Raw genomic sequence first — 18881 nt, 5'->3', positions numbered from 1 at the left:
GGAGGAGGAGGAGAAAAAAAAAAAAAAAAAAAAAGACGAAATGACAGCGAGGTTATGTATAGCTGGCAATAACAGACAGAACAACGGAGCAAGTACAAAATTTCCAATCAAAAAAAAAAAAGTACCCAAGTACGAAACATGATTTGATAGGAAGGAGGAGGGCAGGAAAAGCACGTGTCAAGTTGGGGGCCCATGCAACCCAAGAGCAACGGCGTCAGTCTCATTTAGACAGCAACTCGTGGTCGTGGCGGTCCCAGACCTGGCTTCATGTGGGCCGGGCAAGAAAACGCCCTGACTGGGTCAATGGGTCGTAACTGAAGCGACGTCTGCATCGATTAATAAAAAGAAATCAGGAGGCGAACTAACAGGCATTGGTACAACAATTGGGTCCCACCACGATTTTCTCGTCGACGAATCGCAATCTCCCTATGTACTTCTGTTCCTCTCGTTAACTGAATTTTTTTTATTTGTTTATGTCATCACTCACTCTTCCATAGGAATTCGTATACAGTAGGTACCGCACAAGGGAATCTTTTAGAATGATTCCTAATTGGTGGATCCGGACCGTTCTTTTAACTTGGCACAAATCTCAAAGCTCAAAAATACTGCCTCCTATTGCGATCCGAATCTCAAACCGTAAAGTGAGAGTGATCCTCTAGAATACTACAGAGGATACGGATTCCTTCCATAGTCCATACCAAATGAGATGGGAGTAGGTCAGATGGGTACTGATTTACTTTTGATCTGACGGGTTTCAGGGAATTCATATCCTCTGCATTAATTAAAAAAAAAAAAAAAAAACTTTTGAGTTAATGCATATGGATCAGTAGATTCATTTTAAGATTTGTGCAGATTAAATCCACACTAATATTAAAAGACCTTGAATTATAATATGTGACCATGCGTTAACTCAAAAGATACTATTTTGAGTTAATCCAGACGATGCGGACTCGGTTTCAGGACGGTCTAATTCATTGTAAATCCAGTGTGTACGGATATTGATCTGAGTATGTATAAATATTAAAACGGAGTTTACAAATCTTCAAGAGGATCGGATAGTCTTGGAGCCCATCAAATCTGAAGTCTGACACGATCGGACCTACTCCACAGTCGTTCCATACACGTAAAATATGCTCAATTTATATATGGTACGATTCGAGAATTCGCATCCTTTGAACATATTGTGTGTGACTTTTTGAAAAAATCACAACCGTTCCAATACGTTATGCATGTACTCAAAGCTGAAATATGCAAAAAAAATTTAATAAACCATAATTAAAAATATATATATATTTTTATAAAACTAATATAATTATTTTTTTTTTACAAAAACTATAAGAATTAAAATGTCATTTCAGTCCGCCATTTTTTTTCCGAGACATTTCAGTCTCTAATGATTTCACAGCTTTTCAAACCAGCGGCCACATAAAATCCACAAATGTCTTCGGACTGAAATGCCAATTCAGTCCCGTGTCATTTTTTTGTTGCCAACACTAAAGCTTTTCAAACCAGCTTTAGTGTATATTTTGTTTTGTGTATGTTTTGTTGAAAGACTAGTGTATTTTGTATATGTTTTGTTGTTTACCTTATTTAGTGCATTTGTTTTATTATTTAGTGTACTTAAAAACTCTCTATACTCAAGAAAACAACTCGACGGCAAAAACAAAAATAGTTATGCAGAAAGCAATTTCTGACGAAAATAAGAATAGTTCCAAGCCGAAATAAAGGCGTAGAAAAAAAAATAGTTATGCAAAGAGCAGTTCCTAAATAAAACAGGAATAGTTCCTAGACGAAACAGAGGTACATAAACAAAAATAGTTATGCAGAAAGTAGTTCATCTTGACCAAAACATGAATTGTTCCGGATTGAAACAGAGGCGTAGAAACAAAAATAAAAATTACATGGTACCAAAATGCCAATTCAGTTCTGGATAAAAAAAAAACAATGGACCGAAATGGTATCTCGGTCTAAAGTATTACACTAACGACTACAATATTTTTTTTGGAAAAACTGTGAAAATATTAGAGACTTAAATGCCATTTTATTTCCGGAAAAAAAATGATGGACTAAATTGGCATTTCAATTCTTATGATTTTGTAAAAAAAAAAATTATTATGTTGGTTTCATAAAAATACTTTTTTTAATTATGGTTTATTAAAAAATTTCTCAAATACATCCTTTGCTATCCTCGAATAGGCACGGGACACGTGGGTCACGCAACACATGAGATTCGGTGAGATCGAGGCATTTTTTATAAGAAAATAAATTTTGAAACTTTTATTATTATTAGAAAAAGTTTCAAAATTTATAATCTACTTCCATTTTCAACTTATTTTTAAATATGTTTATTTTCAAATATGTCCGATCCAGAAAAATAATTTTGCAGATCCAGCGTCTCTTTCTAAAAAATAATTTTTTTGATCTAAAAATCTCTTTTCAGAGAATTACTCTCTGGATTTGTTTTTTTTATTTATTAATTAAATAGAAAATATTATGATTTATTTACTTTTTGTATTGTAATATTAGTAATATTTTTTATATTTCTTTGAAAATATATGAGATATTATATAATTAAATTTATTAGAAAGACTGTAACAAATAATTCAAATCGATATTTTTTAGGTCGAATCTTTGCGGTTGTAAGAAAAATTAAAATTTTTTTTTGTATGTTACTGGAAAAAATAAAAAAAAATTGAATCTGAGTTATTGATCCCAATTCAAAAGTTACTTCTGAATAAATAAATAAAATATTGTGGTCTTTGTAGTACATTCAAATCCTAAAAGAATGCATCTATTTTGAAAAAAAAAAATTGACGTCAAAACATTTCCTATGAGTCTATGACATATTGTTAGATATTTTTTTTTCAAAAATAGATAAAGTATCTTACAATTTGAATGTACTAGAAAGATCATGATATTTGATTTATTTACTTAGAAGTGATTTTTGAAATGGGGTCAATAACTTAGATCCAAAATATTTTTATTTTTTCTAGTAACATACAAAGAAATATTTTAATTTTTCTGACAACCGCAAACAATCCGGCCTGAAAAATATTGATCTAGATTATTTGTCGCAGTCTTTCTAATAAATTAAGTTATATAGTATTTCATCTATTTTCAAAGAAATATAAAAAATATTTCTAATATTTCAATAAAAAAAATCATAACATTGTTGTTGTAAGTAATATTCTGTACTGTTTGACTAATTTGCAAAACATATAATCATTGAATTTTACAGTTTTTCTGTTTGAGATATGTGCAGGTTTAATAGTTACGACCAAAGATCAAAGCTAGTCAATGATTCATATCATGACAAGTTGACGAAATAAGTCATGTCCGAAGGTCAAAGCGAACAAAGCAAGTCAACGTGCATATCATGATAAGTCGGAACGTGACAAGCTGCATAAGATGATCTATCACATGATGTCCTCAAGCTACAAGGAATAAATTGATAAATATGATATGATGGAAGATTCACACTAGCAATTTGGAATGTTGAATATTAATGAAGACGTTGAATCATGAAGATTACGAAAGATCATATGAAGATTACAAATAAAATACTTTACCATTTTGTGCTATTATTTTTATTTATCTCCAAAAGTAGGTAAAGTAGATCTGAGGTTGAGATCACCCGAGTCTAGCCTTTGCATGGCTGGATATCAAATTCAAAATTCAAATTACCTGATCTGGTCAATACTGGAAACTAGACTCAAGCAAAATATGCTAAATCATTATGTTGTAGATCTTGTAATCTGCAAAGAGTCGTTGGCTCTCCTTTAAATTTCACTATAAATAGTGGACTCTGTTATATGTCTATAAGACGAGAGTATAGTCTCACAAAACTTACACTTTAGAATCCTTTGAGAGGTTTAGTCTGGTACATTGTTGCTTGAGCCTAACATTCAATTATTTATCCAGCAACCTCAAATATACTTCACCTAAATTGATCTATTGTGAGATTAGAGTGAAGCCAGTGAGTGTCTCGACTTAGAGCTTGCGAGCTCGCCTATATCTTTGAGTTGTTGTACTCACCTCTCTCTTTGAGCTATTGTACTCATTTGTTGTTTGTGTGGACCGCGAAGTGTTGTCTCGTACCGGTCACAACATGTATTTCTTTCTTCACTGGGTAATAGAAAGGCACACCTCTTAAGGTTGCGTTGCCCCAGAGATGTAGATCCTTCAGTGATCGAACTTCGTAACCAACTCCTGTGTCACTTTCTCTAAACTCTATCTATTTAGTTTACTGCACTTTAGTATTTGTTATTTAATTTATTGAGTTCTTGATTAAGCTTACAGTAGATAGATTTGGAATTTGTTAAACACATGAACGACTTTCAAACTTGTTTATCCGACCGATAGTTACAAGTTATAGGAGTTAAATTTTAAACATACCTATTTACCCTCCTTTTAGGTGTTGTTAGGGATAACAAACATTTTCTATTTAGGGAGCATCTAGCTATCCCCGTAACAATCCCCCATTTCATCCCCCAGTTATTAACTACTTCAATAACTACTAACTACCTAGGGGGGCCACTTACTATTTGGGCACCACATAATATTTGAAAGATTTTACAACTGGCGCGCGCAAGTATTCATCTATAATGCATCAAGTATTCATATATAACACATCAAGTATTCATCCTAATATATCAAGTATTTAAAAAAAAAAAAAAAACTGGACACGTTTTTAGAGGTGGATTTTTTTTCTTCGTTCAATCTAATCAATATTTCTGACAATCGGTGAGGAATTTTGCAAATCTAAAACCATGAGTGTTTTTGACATAATTTTATCTTTAAAATGAGATACATGATTATATACTTTCGAGTTGTTCGTTGTAATGATTATATACTTTCGAGTTGTCCGTTGTACAAGTATTCATCATTATCGAGAAAGTATTCATCCTCGTCGTGCAAGTGCAAATATAGAAACTGGACACATCACTCATCCATCTTTTACACGTTTTTAGAGGTGGTTTTTTTTTCTTCGTTCAATATAACCAATATTTCTGACGATCTATGAGGAATTTTGCAAATCTAAAACCACGAACGTTTTCTACACAATTTTATCTTTCAAATGAGATCCATGATAACATACTTTCGAGTTGTCCGTTGCATAAGTATTCATCTCTTATCGAGAAAGTATTAATCATTATCGTGTAAGTGTAAATATAAAAACTAGACACATCACTCATCCATTTTTTACATGTTTTTAGAGGTGGGTTTTTTTTTCTCCGTTCAATCTAACCAATATTTCTGACGATCTGGGAAGAATTTTGCAAATCTAAAACCACAAACGTTTTCTACACAATTTTATCTTTCAAATGAGATTCATGATGACATACTTTCGAGTTGTCTGTTGCACAAGTATTAATATCTTGTCACGCAAATATTCATACATAAGATATTAAGTATTCATTTATACGCATTGATGTAATCATATCTAAGACATCAAGTATTCATTCATATATCTCTATTTTTTTCAAAATTTATTTTTATGTCATTTATTTAATACGCAGTGTCCTAATTCACCATTAATAAAGTTTTGTTCTTTGCAAAACTCGCTACTTCATGAGGAAGGGGAACATAAACATGAAAAAGATTAATTGCATATACATATACAAAATTATTTTGATACGATCGACAGTGACGGATCTGACCCGGTAGAGACGTGCTTTAGTATTCATTCAAACACATTGAAGTATTCATTCATACACGTTGAAGTATTCATTCCTGGCAGAGAGGCGTGCTTGATTGGGATGGAGTGACGGATGATCTCCGGCAGAACGTTCGCTAGAGCAGGAGCAGCAGGCATAGAGGGAAAAAACCGATGCGAAAGTGTAAGAGTGAGGAAGCTTATTGTATTTATCATTTCGAGATGGGAGAGTGAGGGAGCTTATCAATAGAAAAACGGAGGTGGAGGAGGAGGTGGGATGCGGAGGTGGGAGAGAGAGGTAGAGGCGGAGGTGAGGTGAGGTGAAGGTGAGAGAGGGAGGTGGGAGGCAGAGGTGGGAGAGGGAGGTGGAAGCGGAGGTGGGAGAAGAAGATGAAGGTGAAAGAGGAAAATAGAGGTGAAAGAGAAAGGGAGAAAGATGAAAGAAATAAAGGTTGTTAGAAATAGTAGTTATAGTTATAGTTAAAATAGAAAGTTAGTTGGGAGATTAAATGGGGGATGGATAGGTGGGGATATTATAATTACCCTAAAATTAAATAGGGTTCAATTTACCTCTGATTTTTAACAATTACTGTATTGGTTTTGGATGTGATTGTTTCGATATTTGTTTACGAATCTTCTTGAATTTAAGACCATTCTGGATACATATAATATCCCGAAGAAATAGTAAGTTCCACGAGCTGTTAATAGTATAGCTTTCTCCAAGATGCATTTACATGTTATGTTTTAAATAAACATTTTTTTTATTTATTAGTATTTAAAATGTCACGTTGTCACCAACTATCAACTATGTGCATAGCTTCATCATGCCTCCTCGTTCAGTCAACTAGAAGAAATGAGAGTATCCCTCACCCTCAGCACCCCTTCATCCACCGTCATGTTATAACATAGCTGACGTGTCATCATTGCAACGACATCTTTATATAATTTTATTTTGAGCTTGTTAGTGGCGGATCCCGAATTTATATATCTAAATATCTAAATATATATTAAAGTTGATGAGGGATTCACTTACAACATTTGAAAGTTACAACATCTTACAACAATTTGATTTTGTAATTTTTGAAGTCTAAATAGTCAATTCAAACCGTTCAACACGATGTATACATTAAAAATGTGCTTGGAGATCAAATTTTACTTTTTTAAAAAAAATTTACTATTTATTAAGTATTTTACGAAACTGTTATTTTTCAGTGGTCCGGAATTGTCTAAAAACAGCAATTTTGTAAAATATTTAATAAATAGTAAAAAAAAGTTCATAAAAAATGAAAAAATTGATTTTAAATCACATTTTAATATAGAGATCATGTTTAACAGTTTGAATCGACTATTTAGACTTCAAAAATTGCAAAACCAAATTATTGTAAGATGTGGTAACTTTCAAATATTATAAGTAAATCCCTCATTAAAGTTAATAAAGTATAGACGATAGTCACGCACGCACATGGGCATAGAATAGGACCTAAAATAGAAGTTGAGAAGTTGGACATGGCACTGCGAAACAAAAAGGTGTAGCAAGATTGGTTAAGACAATGAGAAAAATGGATCAATTAAGTTATTAGTGTTATTCAGACAATGATAGCAAAAGATCATCGTGTGACCGAACAGGACCAAAAACTTTGTAATTAATATATGACTTGTTACGCACAATATGCTTCATGCGCTCATGCATTTCATAATAATATTTAGATAACTTTTTATAATTGAGCGTGCACAAATTTAATGCCAGTCAACTAAAACACCTCAGGTGGAATCGCCAAATTACTTGAGAAGTTACTAATTTTATATATAGAGAGAGAGACACTTCAAATTTGTTAAGGTCATATTTGATAACCAAAACCTTTAAAACAGTGTTGTAAATAAAGTTATAGGCTTACCGTCAAGCGATTAATCAGGAATAATTGAGAATAATCGGAAAAAATCAGCCAATTAATTGAAAATTTCTTTAACGATTTAGTCACCGCCAACAACTAATCTGACGATTAATCGACCTAAACGGACGTTTTTAACAACACTGTTTTATACTACCAATCTACTAATAAGTTTTTGCAATTTTAAAATTCAAATAGTAAAAAATGTTGCAAAATATAAAATCTAAAAAACAGTGACTTTTAAAAATCAAAATCTTAATATGGAAAACATGTTATGCACTTCAAATTGACTATTTGAACTTTGAAAATTGCAAAAACAAAGTACCAAGGGATGCCACTCCGCTGCTCTTCAAATAAGAGAGCAGGACCCTATTATTCAAAATCTTCTAACCGTTCAATTTTTTCATGCACAAATCGCAACACAGATGAACAGTCAAATTTATAATAATAGTCCTGCTCTCGTTTGGCTAACATCAAAGTGGTATGAATAGAATCCTATTAAAATGTGCTTTGTTTTGTATATTAAATAGAGTAGGTTTTGCAATATCTTAATAAAATTAAAGCCATTCTGCTTTAGAAAGGGGAAGAATATTTTGTAAGATGAACCCCAGAATGTTTATTATTGTCGTACGTAAAGCCAAAAATATCTGCTCAAAAAAGTTCATTTGTTAATTTGTTTAGAATTGTTGAGTAAAAGATTAGAATTTCGATTCCCAGGTACCAATCAGCACAAATCCCTGACAAACTAGATTACCAGAACTGTTAACCCATACCTAAACTACCAAACCACAAATGCAAAATAGTAAAAATACAATAGGCTTTAAAAGATAATCAGAATAAATTCTACATTACTGTCATAAAATCTTTGTTCAGAAAGTTCAATCCATGTAATTTACTACACACGAGAAAATCCAAGCATTTAACTGAGAAAAAAATATGCACATAACTATCCTTGCATAAGAGAGAAAGATCAAATTAAGTAATCATGGGCTCGGTTACCGAAGAAGAGAGGATATCAAGCAAGGAGTTAGTGGGCTCCAGTTCATCATGCCATAGAGGCAATGTATCCCCTCCATAGAATTTTCTCGTGACACCTTCAGCATTAATCTGCAATAAACAAAATTTTACATCGCAGCTATTGATTATTTTCATGTCTAAAACCCTAATTGCATGACCTACAGGGGTGTGGGGGGTGCATAGAAGCACAAAAAGAAAAGACTTACAGTAACAGTACGGACAACACCTCCACTTGCACCATCACGGGCCATGGCCAAAGATGCCGCCTTTATCACCAGTTGCTTTTGTTTAAAAGAAAATGAGAAAAAAACACAAAACATCAACATTAAATTATTCATAAATTGGAGAAGAAGGCTTCAAAAAACAAAAACAGAAGTAAAATGTAACATGTGCATTTCATTTCATACCTCTGCTTCTGCATGAGTCATCCCTTCCTTCCACGCTTGATCGAAAAAACCATACAAATAGCTTGAACCCGAACCTGTCATTGTATCACATATTCACATCTAAGATGGCACATGCACGTGAATTAAACACTCCGAGAAAATATAAAAGAATTGACAGAAAGTCAAATAAAACTCCATAAATGGTGCCATTATACCTCCAATGGAAAAGGGTTGCCTTAAAATGGTACCACCAAGTGGTACAGAATAAATCTGGCCTCCTTCATACTTGTCCCATCCTCCTACAATCACACCAGCTTGAAGCATGTTCTGGCAAGTCAAACGTATTTCCATTAAATAACTTATTTTTTTGGTATCTTACAAAAAAAATTGATTAGAAGCAAAACATTTTTCCAAGTATTCCACTTTAAGCCAACCAAATTTTACCAATATTTTGCCTCAAACAATCTCGACTCTGAAACTACAAGTCCACATAATCCAATTAAACTGCAACCAACTACCAGTTTGGGAACTGAACAGTAGATAAGACCAATAATAACTATTATGAAAAAAAGAACATAACAGAAGTTACTTAACTGTGATCATCTCGTACAAACCAAAATTTAAGTGGAAATATAAATAGATACTAGAACATGCCAATATAGTCCTTGCGAAATATATATATATATATATTTGTGTAAGTCAATCAAAGTGGAAATGTAAAACTACCTTGTTCTGGTATGAAAGCAATCTGACAAGGTTGGCTGCTACTTTCACCGTTGCCGGTTGCCCAAGCTGGATTCTGTAGCAATTGACGACATTCAGAGCTAGTTAGACAGAGAGATTAATGTAGAAATAATAGAAATAAAAAAAAACATTGCACTCTCCTAAAAGAAAGTTTCTCAAGGGACGTGTAGTAGGAGGTCCAGGAAACAGTTCGATTTCTAAATTCTTAACATTAAAAGGACATTCTAAAATTTAAATCAAGTGACGTGAAGTAGAGGAGTTTGTAGAACCTTTTTGAAGAAATCAAGGGAGTAAAAGCAGTTCAATTTCTAAATTCTTAACATTATAAAGCCAAATTCTAAATTTAAATTTTGTATACCAAAAAACAACCAAAATTATGGAAAACAATAAACAGATGTGCTATGGTCCTTTATGGGCTCACATAACTTGTAACAAACCCATCTAAATACCATGTGATTTATATCTGTCCATACTACAGCAAGCTCGCAAACTTACACGGCCAGCTAAGAATTGGGACATTTTGGTAACTATCAAACCAAAATTTAGTTAATTTTACTTTCATGAGAAGATACTATGAGCGTTTAGTTAATTTTACTTTCAAGCAAAAAGATACAATAATGTAAATTAGTTGCACACATGAGAATATTCAGCGCTATTTGCATGTATACATATAACCATTGTATGTAATTTCCATGAAAGCAAACTAAAAGGAATTGACATTGTCCACCAATAGTTCTTTTATAAAAGGTCAAAAGAATTTGGCATGCTATGAAGAATAATTAAGATATATATATATATATATAGAGAGAGAGAGAGCTTACGTGTGTTGATGAAGAAAGTAGCGAACATAATCAGATATAACTTGGGTATCAGCTGCCTGAAAGACAAATGATTACATTATATTAAAACAAGTAAAAAAAGAACATAATGTATTGTTATCAAAGCTCCCCAGCCGTTAGACTAACTTCTAATCAGTCTAATTCAGTTAACTTTCAAATGTGCATTCAAGCCTTGAGATGTATTTATTTGACTCATAGTTTACTATAATTTTGCTTAATTAACACCAACTTAAGCAATTAGTCAAAAAAATATATGTACTACTAAAGACCCAAAAAGAAAGCAAATGAACTCATTACTTTGCACCATCAAACTATTATAGTGTATAACTGAAAATTATAAAATTTGAATTTTGTACACAATAAAAAAAAAACCCAAATTATGGAAAACAAAGAAGAGATGTGCAATGGTCCTTTGTGAGTTCACATGACTTATAACAAACCCACCTAAATACCATGTAATTTCTCTCTGTCCATATTTACAGCAAGCACGCAACCTTAAACGGCCAGCCAAGAATTAGGACATTTCAGTAATTATCCACAAATAAGTCATGGGTTAAAAGGACTTATTTGTGAAGATTTTAGAATCTTGGGGACTTGTTTGTAAATTTGTAAGGGCTTTCAAACAAGTTTTGCGCTTCAAATATGATTTGGTAACATTTCAGGGACTTATTGGCAATTTTCCCAGCGCTGAGGGCTTGTTTGTGAGAGGTTTAATGTCTTGAGGGCTTGTTTGTAATTTCCGGAAGGGCAAAATTTCCTTCATGCACATAAAAATTTAAGCAAAATTTACACTTTTGTCTCTGTAAGCTACAAAATGGTGACTCTAAAGCATAATAGAAAACATGATACAGATTTGTAAAAGAAAGCCTTTTACCGATCCAGATCTGCACACGTAGACATTATCAGTAAGCTGTGTGATCTTGTCAGAAGCCCGATTAGCCACATACATACCTAGATAATCATCAAATCAAGTGAAATATCAGAAAAAACAGGTGGAATTAGAGGTTATAACCTAGAAGGAAGAAGAGATTTCAGAAATGGGAAGATGAGATGCGTACCAGTGCTGGTTCTGGAATCGGCGCCGAGTATCACACCGCCGTTGTAAGTGACGCCGATGATGGTGGTCCCCATAGAGTGGGGAACAGAGAGATCGAGATCCATCGTGTAGGTAGAAGAAGTAGATAAAACCCTAATCTGACCTGAGAGAGAGAGAGAGCAAGCGCGAGAGAGAGAAAGCGCGGGAGAAAGAGAGAATAAAAAGAGAATGCTTCCCCTTCTTCAAGAAAGGATCGTCTTTTCTACAAGGTCTTATTTGGGCCGATTCTGTCGAATCAACCAAGCCCAACTAATGGTCATGGGTTCGGCCCACATATCATCACAGCGACACAGCGGGTGTTCATCGGTTCGGTTCGATTGAAACCGAAATAAAATAGATAAACCAAAATTTTAAATCGGTTTTGAAAATTGAACCGAATCGAACTAAAATTTTAGTTCGGTTTGTTCGGTTCAAACAAAAGTTCATCAAAAACTTCCGTAGATCATCAAGTGAAAAAATAGAAATTAAAGCTCTGGGCATATTTTTTCTTTATTTTGAGAAGAAGCCGTAGGTCTGTTGTATTAATTGAAGAAAAGTCCGAAGTATTACACAGACCAAAACAGAAAAAAATCTAAAAAAGAGAACTATCAGCAACTACCTAAGAAATTTTAAAATGACTAAAATAAACTTCAAAATCTCCTAAGTCCTAACTACCCGCCTCTTTCTATTTTCTAAAAAGCGAAGGATCCAATGGTAAGATTGTCTCTCTTCCCTTCTGACAACTCATGGCAATTACCAGTAAACAGCGAAATTGTATTTTTCAACCTATTTTCCCCAGTAATATTGAGGCGCCTCTGGTAACAGCAGTGGCTAGCCAAGAGAGACAAAAGACTTCAACTTTCAAACCTAGAATATTGCAAATTTAACATAACAAAAATAGAAATCAGAAAACTAATTTGAGAGAGCAAGGCAAAAGACTTCAACTTGCAAACCTAATTTGAATTGTTTGCACAACAGAGAGAGCAAGGCAAAAGAGTAACAGAGTTACAAAGACAAGGAAACCGATTATTGTTCAAGGAAATCAGAAAAACCACCAGCAAGAGAAGGAAAGAGGACACTCTGAAAATTGTTTAAACTTTCAAACAGCTTGTGAAAAAGATTTACAGAGATCAGAGAGAGAAGAGGAAACAGTACCTAGCAGAGGAGTAGGGTTCGTGAAAGCGTCTGTGCGTCTGTGCCCTAGTCGCGCGTGCGAGGTGCGAATAGACAGAAGGGATGGATGGAGGCGTGCCCTAGTCGCGCGTGCGTCTGTGCGACAATGCAAGTGCAAGATGGACCAAGGACGGGACGGGGAATTCATATCCTTTGCATTAACTAAAAGAGAATCTTTTGAGTTAATGAATCTCAACCATCCGATTTATTTTAAAATTCGTGCAAACTAGATCTGCACTAATATTAAAGGCTCCTATATTCTAAATGAGGAGGGATCAAGTTACAACACTTGAAAGTTACAACAAAGTTACAACATCATTTTTTTTCATTTTCAAAGTCCAAATCGTCGATCCAAACCGTTAGATATTCAATCTATATTAAAATGTGCTTACAGACCAAATTTTACATTTTTTGAAATTTTTTTGCTATTTATTAAGATGGGTACAAAATCCCTGTTTTTATTAAAATTCTGCACCATTAAAAAACAGCAATTTTGTACCCATCTTAATAAATAGCAAAAAAATTTCAAAAAATGTAAAATTTGGTCTGTAAGCACATTTTAATATAGATTGAATATCTAACGGTTTGGATCGACGATTTGGACTTTGAAAATGAAAAAAAATGATGTTGTAACTTTGTTGTAACTTTCAAGTGTTGTAACTTGATCCCTCCTCATTATAAATATAGGCAAGAGCCGAATTTGCTCTGTTCAAAATCAAAAGATTGAAATTCATTAACTCAAAAATCAAACGATTGAAATTCATTAACTCAAAGACACCTTTTGAGTTAATGCAGAGGATACGCATTCGCGGGCCGGGAGGGGTTCAATTCTTTTCTTCGCATTGGGCCTGGGGCTGGGTCATGGATATTAATCAATAAATTGAACCAAGTTTGGACGGTTCAGTATAAACGGTTTTGAAAATTTTCAAACCGACCGAACCAATGTATTAAATCGGTCTAGAAATTAAACCGAACTGATTTATTAAATAAAAAAACCGAACCATTTAGTCCAATCTAATTCGATTCGGTTTAAAACCAATTAAACTGGACCCGATGAACACCTCTAATCACAGGCAGATAGAAAAAGAGAGAATTACGAGCATATTTGCCATTTCATTTTGTAAATAACTAAATATTAAACTTATTTGTCACATCAATATTTTAATATTTTTTTGTTGCCGTGTTAAAAAGAATTCATTTTCAATAATAATAATATTTTAATTGCTAACATAACATACATGAAGTTAATTTTCAATAATAATATTGTAAAGTCTGATATGGTATTTTCAGATAACTCTACAATTAAAATGTATATTATAATTGTGACATCAATTTTTTTTGCACAAAAGTGGGAAAACTCGATCGATGTCACTATTAATCTTGCCGAAAATTTTATTGATAACATGAAAATAAATAAAAATTCAAAACATAACACCACTTTTGTGCAATAATGTGGTGTTATTTTTTGAGAAAAGAAGCAGAAAAACAAAAGAAGGGTGGGTTAAAATGCAAAAATACAGCACATACAGTTGCAAGAGAGGGATGCATTAGGCGCAAAAGGGTAGGCCCATTTCGTGAGGTTTAACGCCCAGTGCGAGAAGAAGCTTCTGATTGGCTCGTTGGTAATGCCCGAACCGCGGAGCTCGTGAATTAAAAGCACGAAGCTGTCATGGACCCGCCATGGGATGGGGATTAGGTGGCTTATCCAACGGCGCAGATAGGACTCGGAGTAAGGCAAGGTGGAAGACGAAGAACCTGGCGGCGAGAAGGAGAGTGGGTTTCTATTTGTAGAAGGATAAGCGATTGGAGAAGGACAAGGGCTCAAAGTTTGGACGGGGTCTTCGGGCGGGAGAGTATCCTCTGTGGAGTATTTTGTGCAGAGCTTTTAATTTAGTCTGTTCGTTTTGATCGGACGGACCAGATCAAAGGGGCTCAAATTTTGAGATCTGATGTGATCCGTCCGATCAAAACGAACGGACCAAATTAAAAACTCTGTACAGCTCCGCAAAGAATATGGATTCTCAGAGATTAAAACCTTTAAGCTCAACAGTTGCGTTAATGAAGAGGATATGGATTCTCAGAGATGTAGATGCTCTTACACTATTAGAAATTTACAACGATTTCACTTAATCACTTGTGGATCTACATGTAACTGAATTATAAATGATGTCAAATTTGATGCAAGAACTATATGAGCAATACCAACTACATTTGTAACTTATTCCTAACTTTCGCGATTTCAGACGTCAATTGTCTTAAACGTTATATTTCTAACAAAATGTACATTCTAATGGATTATAATTGGAGTGGAATATTATAATGTTGACCGTTACTAAATATTATCCCTCTAATAAAATGTGAAATAGATTAATTTCAAACTTAATATGACATTTCACGTCCATCGTAAAAATGTGTCATATTTCAAAAAATAAAACATGAAATGTTATTCCTTATTAATTTACTTCTGTAATTTATTCTCCTTATAAACAATTTCAAATTGAGTCAAATCAGCAAATTTTAACCAACCATTTTATTTAAATTTCACAATTAATGACAATATATATAAGTGGCTATTATGAAAAAAAAAAAGGTAAAGCAAAAAAAATAACTACATAGTTTACATAATCTTCATAAAAAAAAAATCCTTTTATAGAACAGATTGCGGCCAAAGTTGAAGAACATCACAAATTGGGGCTTTTATTTCGTCTTAAATTGAAGTAAGATCATGTAAATGTGCTTTTCGTATGTTCTGGCATGTGGATTGTGTTCCAATTTTACAGGGATATAGTGTGATACTGTGTTTGGATTTATGATACATCAGAATTCTTGATCTCTAGACAATTGTTGTTGATTTGAGTCGTGGTACTCGTGGCCGATACCCTTAGTAAATTTTTTAATAAAGGTAGATACAACAATTATTTGATAGGACTAGGACCACCAGCAATGGATCATTTCCCTCATACCAATTGTCATTATGCCGATGACACCATTATCTTCTTAAAAGCTGAGGAAAGTAATATTGAGAAAGCATGGTGGACACTTTATGCATTTGAGGCCTTATCGGGCATTAAAGTTAACTATGATAAAACCTTCATGTATCCAATCAATATTCATGATATTACTAATTTAGCTCAACTTTTCAACTGTGCAACTGCCTCATTTCCTTTACAATACTTAGGACTGCCTCTTCATACCCACAAATTAAAGAAAGCTGATTGGTGTTTTCTTATTGATAAAATAGAGAAAAAAATACAGAATTGGAAAGGTAGCCTTCTGTCCATAGGAGGTAGATTGACTTTACTTAATTCAGTGTTGACTGTTGTTCCCATGTACTATATGTCTCTGTATAAAATACCTAAGTTCGTGATCAAAAAAATTGACCAAATTAGATGTCGTTTCCTTTGGCAAGGTACCACTGTTAGGAAAAAATACTCTCTTTTGAATTGGCAATCTGCTTGCTTAGCAAAGGAATTTGGGGGATTAGGAATCCTTGATATAAAACAAATGAATATTGCACTTCTCATGAAATGGTGGTGGAAGTATAAAGACCACACTTATAAAAGTGCATGGAAGTATATGCTATTACAAAAATACAGACATTCCTCATTTCCTACCATGTTTGAATTTTGGTCAATAATTTCCTCTTTAGAAAATTTAGGATCTATCAGTGTACAATATACCCCTGGCATACATACTTCTGTTCTGTTCTGGTCGGATATATGGTACCAAAATTGTCCCATGGCAACCAAATTTTCATATCTTTTTTAAATTTGCTCAACACCTGATATCACCCTACAACAAGTAATCAATTCCCAAGGAGATGCCCTTGGATTTAGAAGATCCCTTTATGGCATATTATATGCGGAATGGATTGAATTGCTTGATATCATTAGTCATTTATCGTTTACGCATCTAGAGGATAAACTTAGTTGGAGATGGGATGCAAATGGGAAATTTACAGTCAAGTCCTTGTATAAATTCTTGAATTATAGAGGGGTCAAACTCAAACATACGATGCTTTGGTGGATAGTACCAATACCTCTCAAGATTAGGGTCTTTATGTGGTTAACTCATAAAAATAGAATTTTGACCACGGATAATTTGTTGAAAAAAGGTTGGTAGGGCAATACTATATGTCAATTCTATAATCAGCCGGAATCCATTAACCATTTGTTTGTTACTTGTGCATTTACTAAACAAATATGGTTTTTCACGGGGTCATGTCAATCTGCTAGTATATTGTGGACTAAATTTTCTGATATTGTACATTTTGCTAAGCAGTTACCTAAACATCAAAGAGCTGCCTTGTTGCTTGTTTGTAGTGCGGTTTGTTGGACACTTTGGAAACATCGCAACGAACTCTGCTTTGAAACAGGTAAGAAAAAATCACCACGACATATCATTCTTCTAATTATCTCCCTTGTGCATTATTGGACAGGTCGGGTCAAACCTCCAGTACAGGACTGTCTGTCTCTCTGGCTGCCGGTGGACACGGAGGCTATTCCAATCTCTAGTTGGCATCCAGATGATCACTCCATGGAGCAGCAGACGACATCATCACCTGAGCAATATGGAACACCATCCCCAGTTGAGATTGAGCTCCCGATGGTTCTTTATGAAGAAGCTGCGCAATAGATGGCAAACTCTGGTTCTAATGGCCAATTTTGATTTAGCTAAAATTTATCCCAGCCCTTTGTGGCTTGTTGTCAGGCCCTTCTTGTGGCTTAGAGTTATAAAGTTAGATTTTATATTGCTGGTTTTATATGCAGTTTATCTTGTGGATTGTGTTTATCGCTGTTATTGGGCTCTCTGTTGTTGCGGATATTAGGTAATGAACACATGATGCTGTAAATTAACGTTTTCTTGAATGAAAAGGGCTTCGGCCTCTCTTATCAAAAATTTGAGTCGTGGTACATGTTTTCTGGTTGAGATGCTCAATGCAGCTTTTCATTTCGCTTTTTGGGTGTTGTAACAAGTAAATTTAATTCATTTTAATTTTCTTGTATTCTTTCAAGAGAATGTATCTCCTCCCGCTGAGGATTCCCCCTGTGATTAATATAAGATCAACCACCGTTGCCGTCTTAATTTCATCAATGTTAATTTCAAATCATGATGTTATTGTAAATTCATGTTGTATGAAGAAATTTCATATTTATTAGGCACATATTTACAACACCAGGCGTAAGGTTATTCAGTAAGAAAAAAAATCAGTGTATAGCAAAAAAACAACAATAAACAAAAATAAGGACCATTTTTTTTTTCAAAATTTTTTTTAATAACATATAAATTAAACAACTTAACATGGATTAAATAAAAAAATTTAAAAACAACATTTTCGTTGGATAATATGAAAATTCAGGACAACTCCGTTGGATTATCCACAAATCTTTAAACATGACTACGATTCCTTGCAGTAATACACGTGGGTGTATGAGGTAATGGGCTAATGGCAAGGGGTGAAAAGATTCCTACAAGGCATGATCAGCTATGACTTAAGAGTATACCTGCAGGGATTTTAGATATAAGATAGTTATCAAGAAAAACAACAGATTTGAATGTGCATGTCAGAAGTCCTAATTGACTGGTGAAAATGGACCGTATGCTAAGTTGGAGGCTAGGACACGAGGCTTATCGTGAGGCCATTGATAGGAATGTAACATACAATTTAATCATTTACATGTACTATTTTTATTTATTTCTTGATTCAATTACTTATTTATATATGTTTTACATGTAATGTAGAGAAAACAGTAAGATAATTAGCAACAGACGTCAACATTGATGTTTAAAATTTTATATTGTTTCAATTTTAATTTGCAATGACAATTAACATTTATGCTAGCTTAGGACTTTTAATTTGTTGGAACAGTTTAATTTTGTTAGTTGGGACAATTTAATTTTATTTAGTATGTTTTATTACATCTTATTTTTATTAAATCGTTAACAATTAAATTTTGTACGTCTTGTTTCTTTTTAATCGTCGACAATTTAAAGAAGTAAATTCAAACTACCAACAAATTCGAATATTCAAATAAGAGGAGGGCCAAAATGCCTCGTTACATCATGCTCCAATTATATTCCAACAACTTTATCTTTAATTTC

The 18881-nt window shown here is 33.6% G+C and overlaps 1 protein-coding gene and 2 non-coding genes across 3 annotated transcripts; all 3 read right to left on the bottom strand.

Moving 5' to 3' along the window:
• Positions 1-8354: 8354 nt before the first annotated feature.
• Positions 8355-11800, bottom strand: LOC144553060 (proteasome subunit beta type-6-like). Its single transcript, XM_078301131.1, has 8 exons — positions 11590-11800; positions 11406-11482; positions 10514-10569; positions 9675-9747; positions 9164-9275; positions 8970-9043; positions 8769-8843; positions 8355-8652 (listed from the first exon to the last, which is right to left on the bottom strand). The coding sequence occupies exons 1-8, from the start codon at positions 11690-11692 to the stop codon at positions 8521-8523; spliced, it is 702 nt and encodes a 233-aa protein (XP_078157257.1). The 5' UTR covers positions 11693-11800; the 3' UTR covers positions 8355-8520.
• Positions 10085-10188, bottom strand: LOC144553660 (small nucleolar RNA snoR103). Its single transcript, XR_013511428.1, has one exon. It is a non-coding gene; the product is annotated as a small nucleolar RNA snoR103 (small nucleolar RNA).
• Positions 10927-11031, bottom strand: LOC144553659 (small nucleolar RNA snoR103). The gene has a single exon (XR_013511427.1). It is a non-coding gene; the product is annotated as a small nucleolar RNA snoR103 (small nucleolar RNA).
• Positions 11801-18881: the final 7081 nt, after the last annotated feature.

Source organism: Carex rostrata, chromosome 4 (genome assembly GCF_964058835.1).
Source record: "Carex rostrata chromosome 4, lpCarRost1.2, whole genome shotgun sequence".
Taxonomy (NCBI): Eukaryota; Viridiplantae; Streptophyta; class Magnoliopsida; order Poales; family Cyperaceae; genus Carex; species Carex rostrata.
The sequence above is the reverse complement of the archived record's forward strand: the minus strand, read 5'-3'. Positions and strand labels throughout refer to the sequence as shown.

Bases quoted from the DNA above. Each gene is read 5' to 3' on its own strand.
- LOC144553060 (XM_078301131.1), bottom strand. From the start codon at position 11,692: ATGGATCTCGATCTCTCTGTTCCCCACTCTATGGGGACCACCATCATC. The intron at 11,483-11,589 runs GTACGCATCTCA...ATGATTATCTAG, and splicing joins CGATTCCAGAACCAGCACTG to GTATGTATGTGGCTAATCGG. The intron at 8,653-8,768 runs GTAAGTCTTTTC...TGTTTATTGCAG, and splicing joins GTGTTGTCCGTACTGTTACT to ATTAATGCTGAAGGTGTCAC.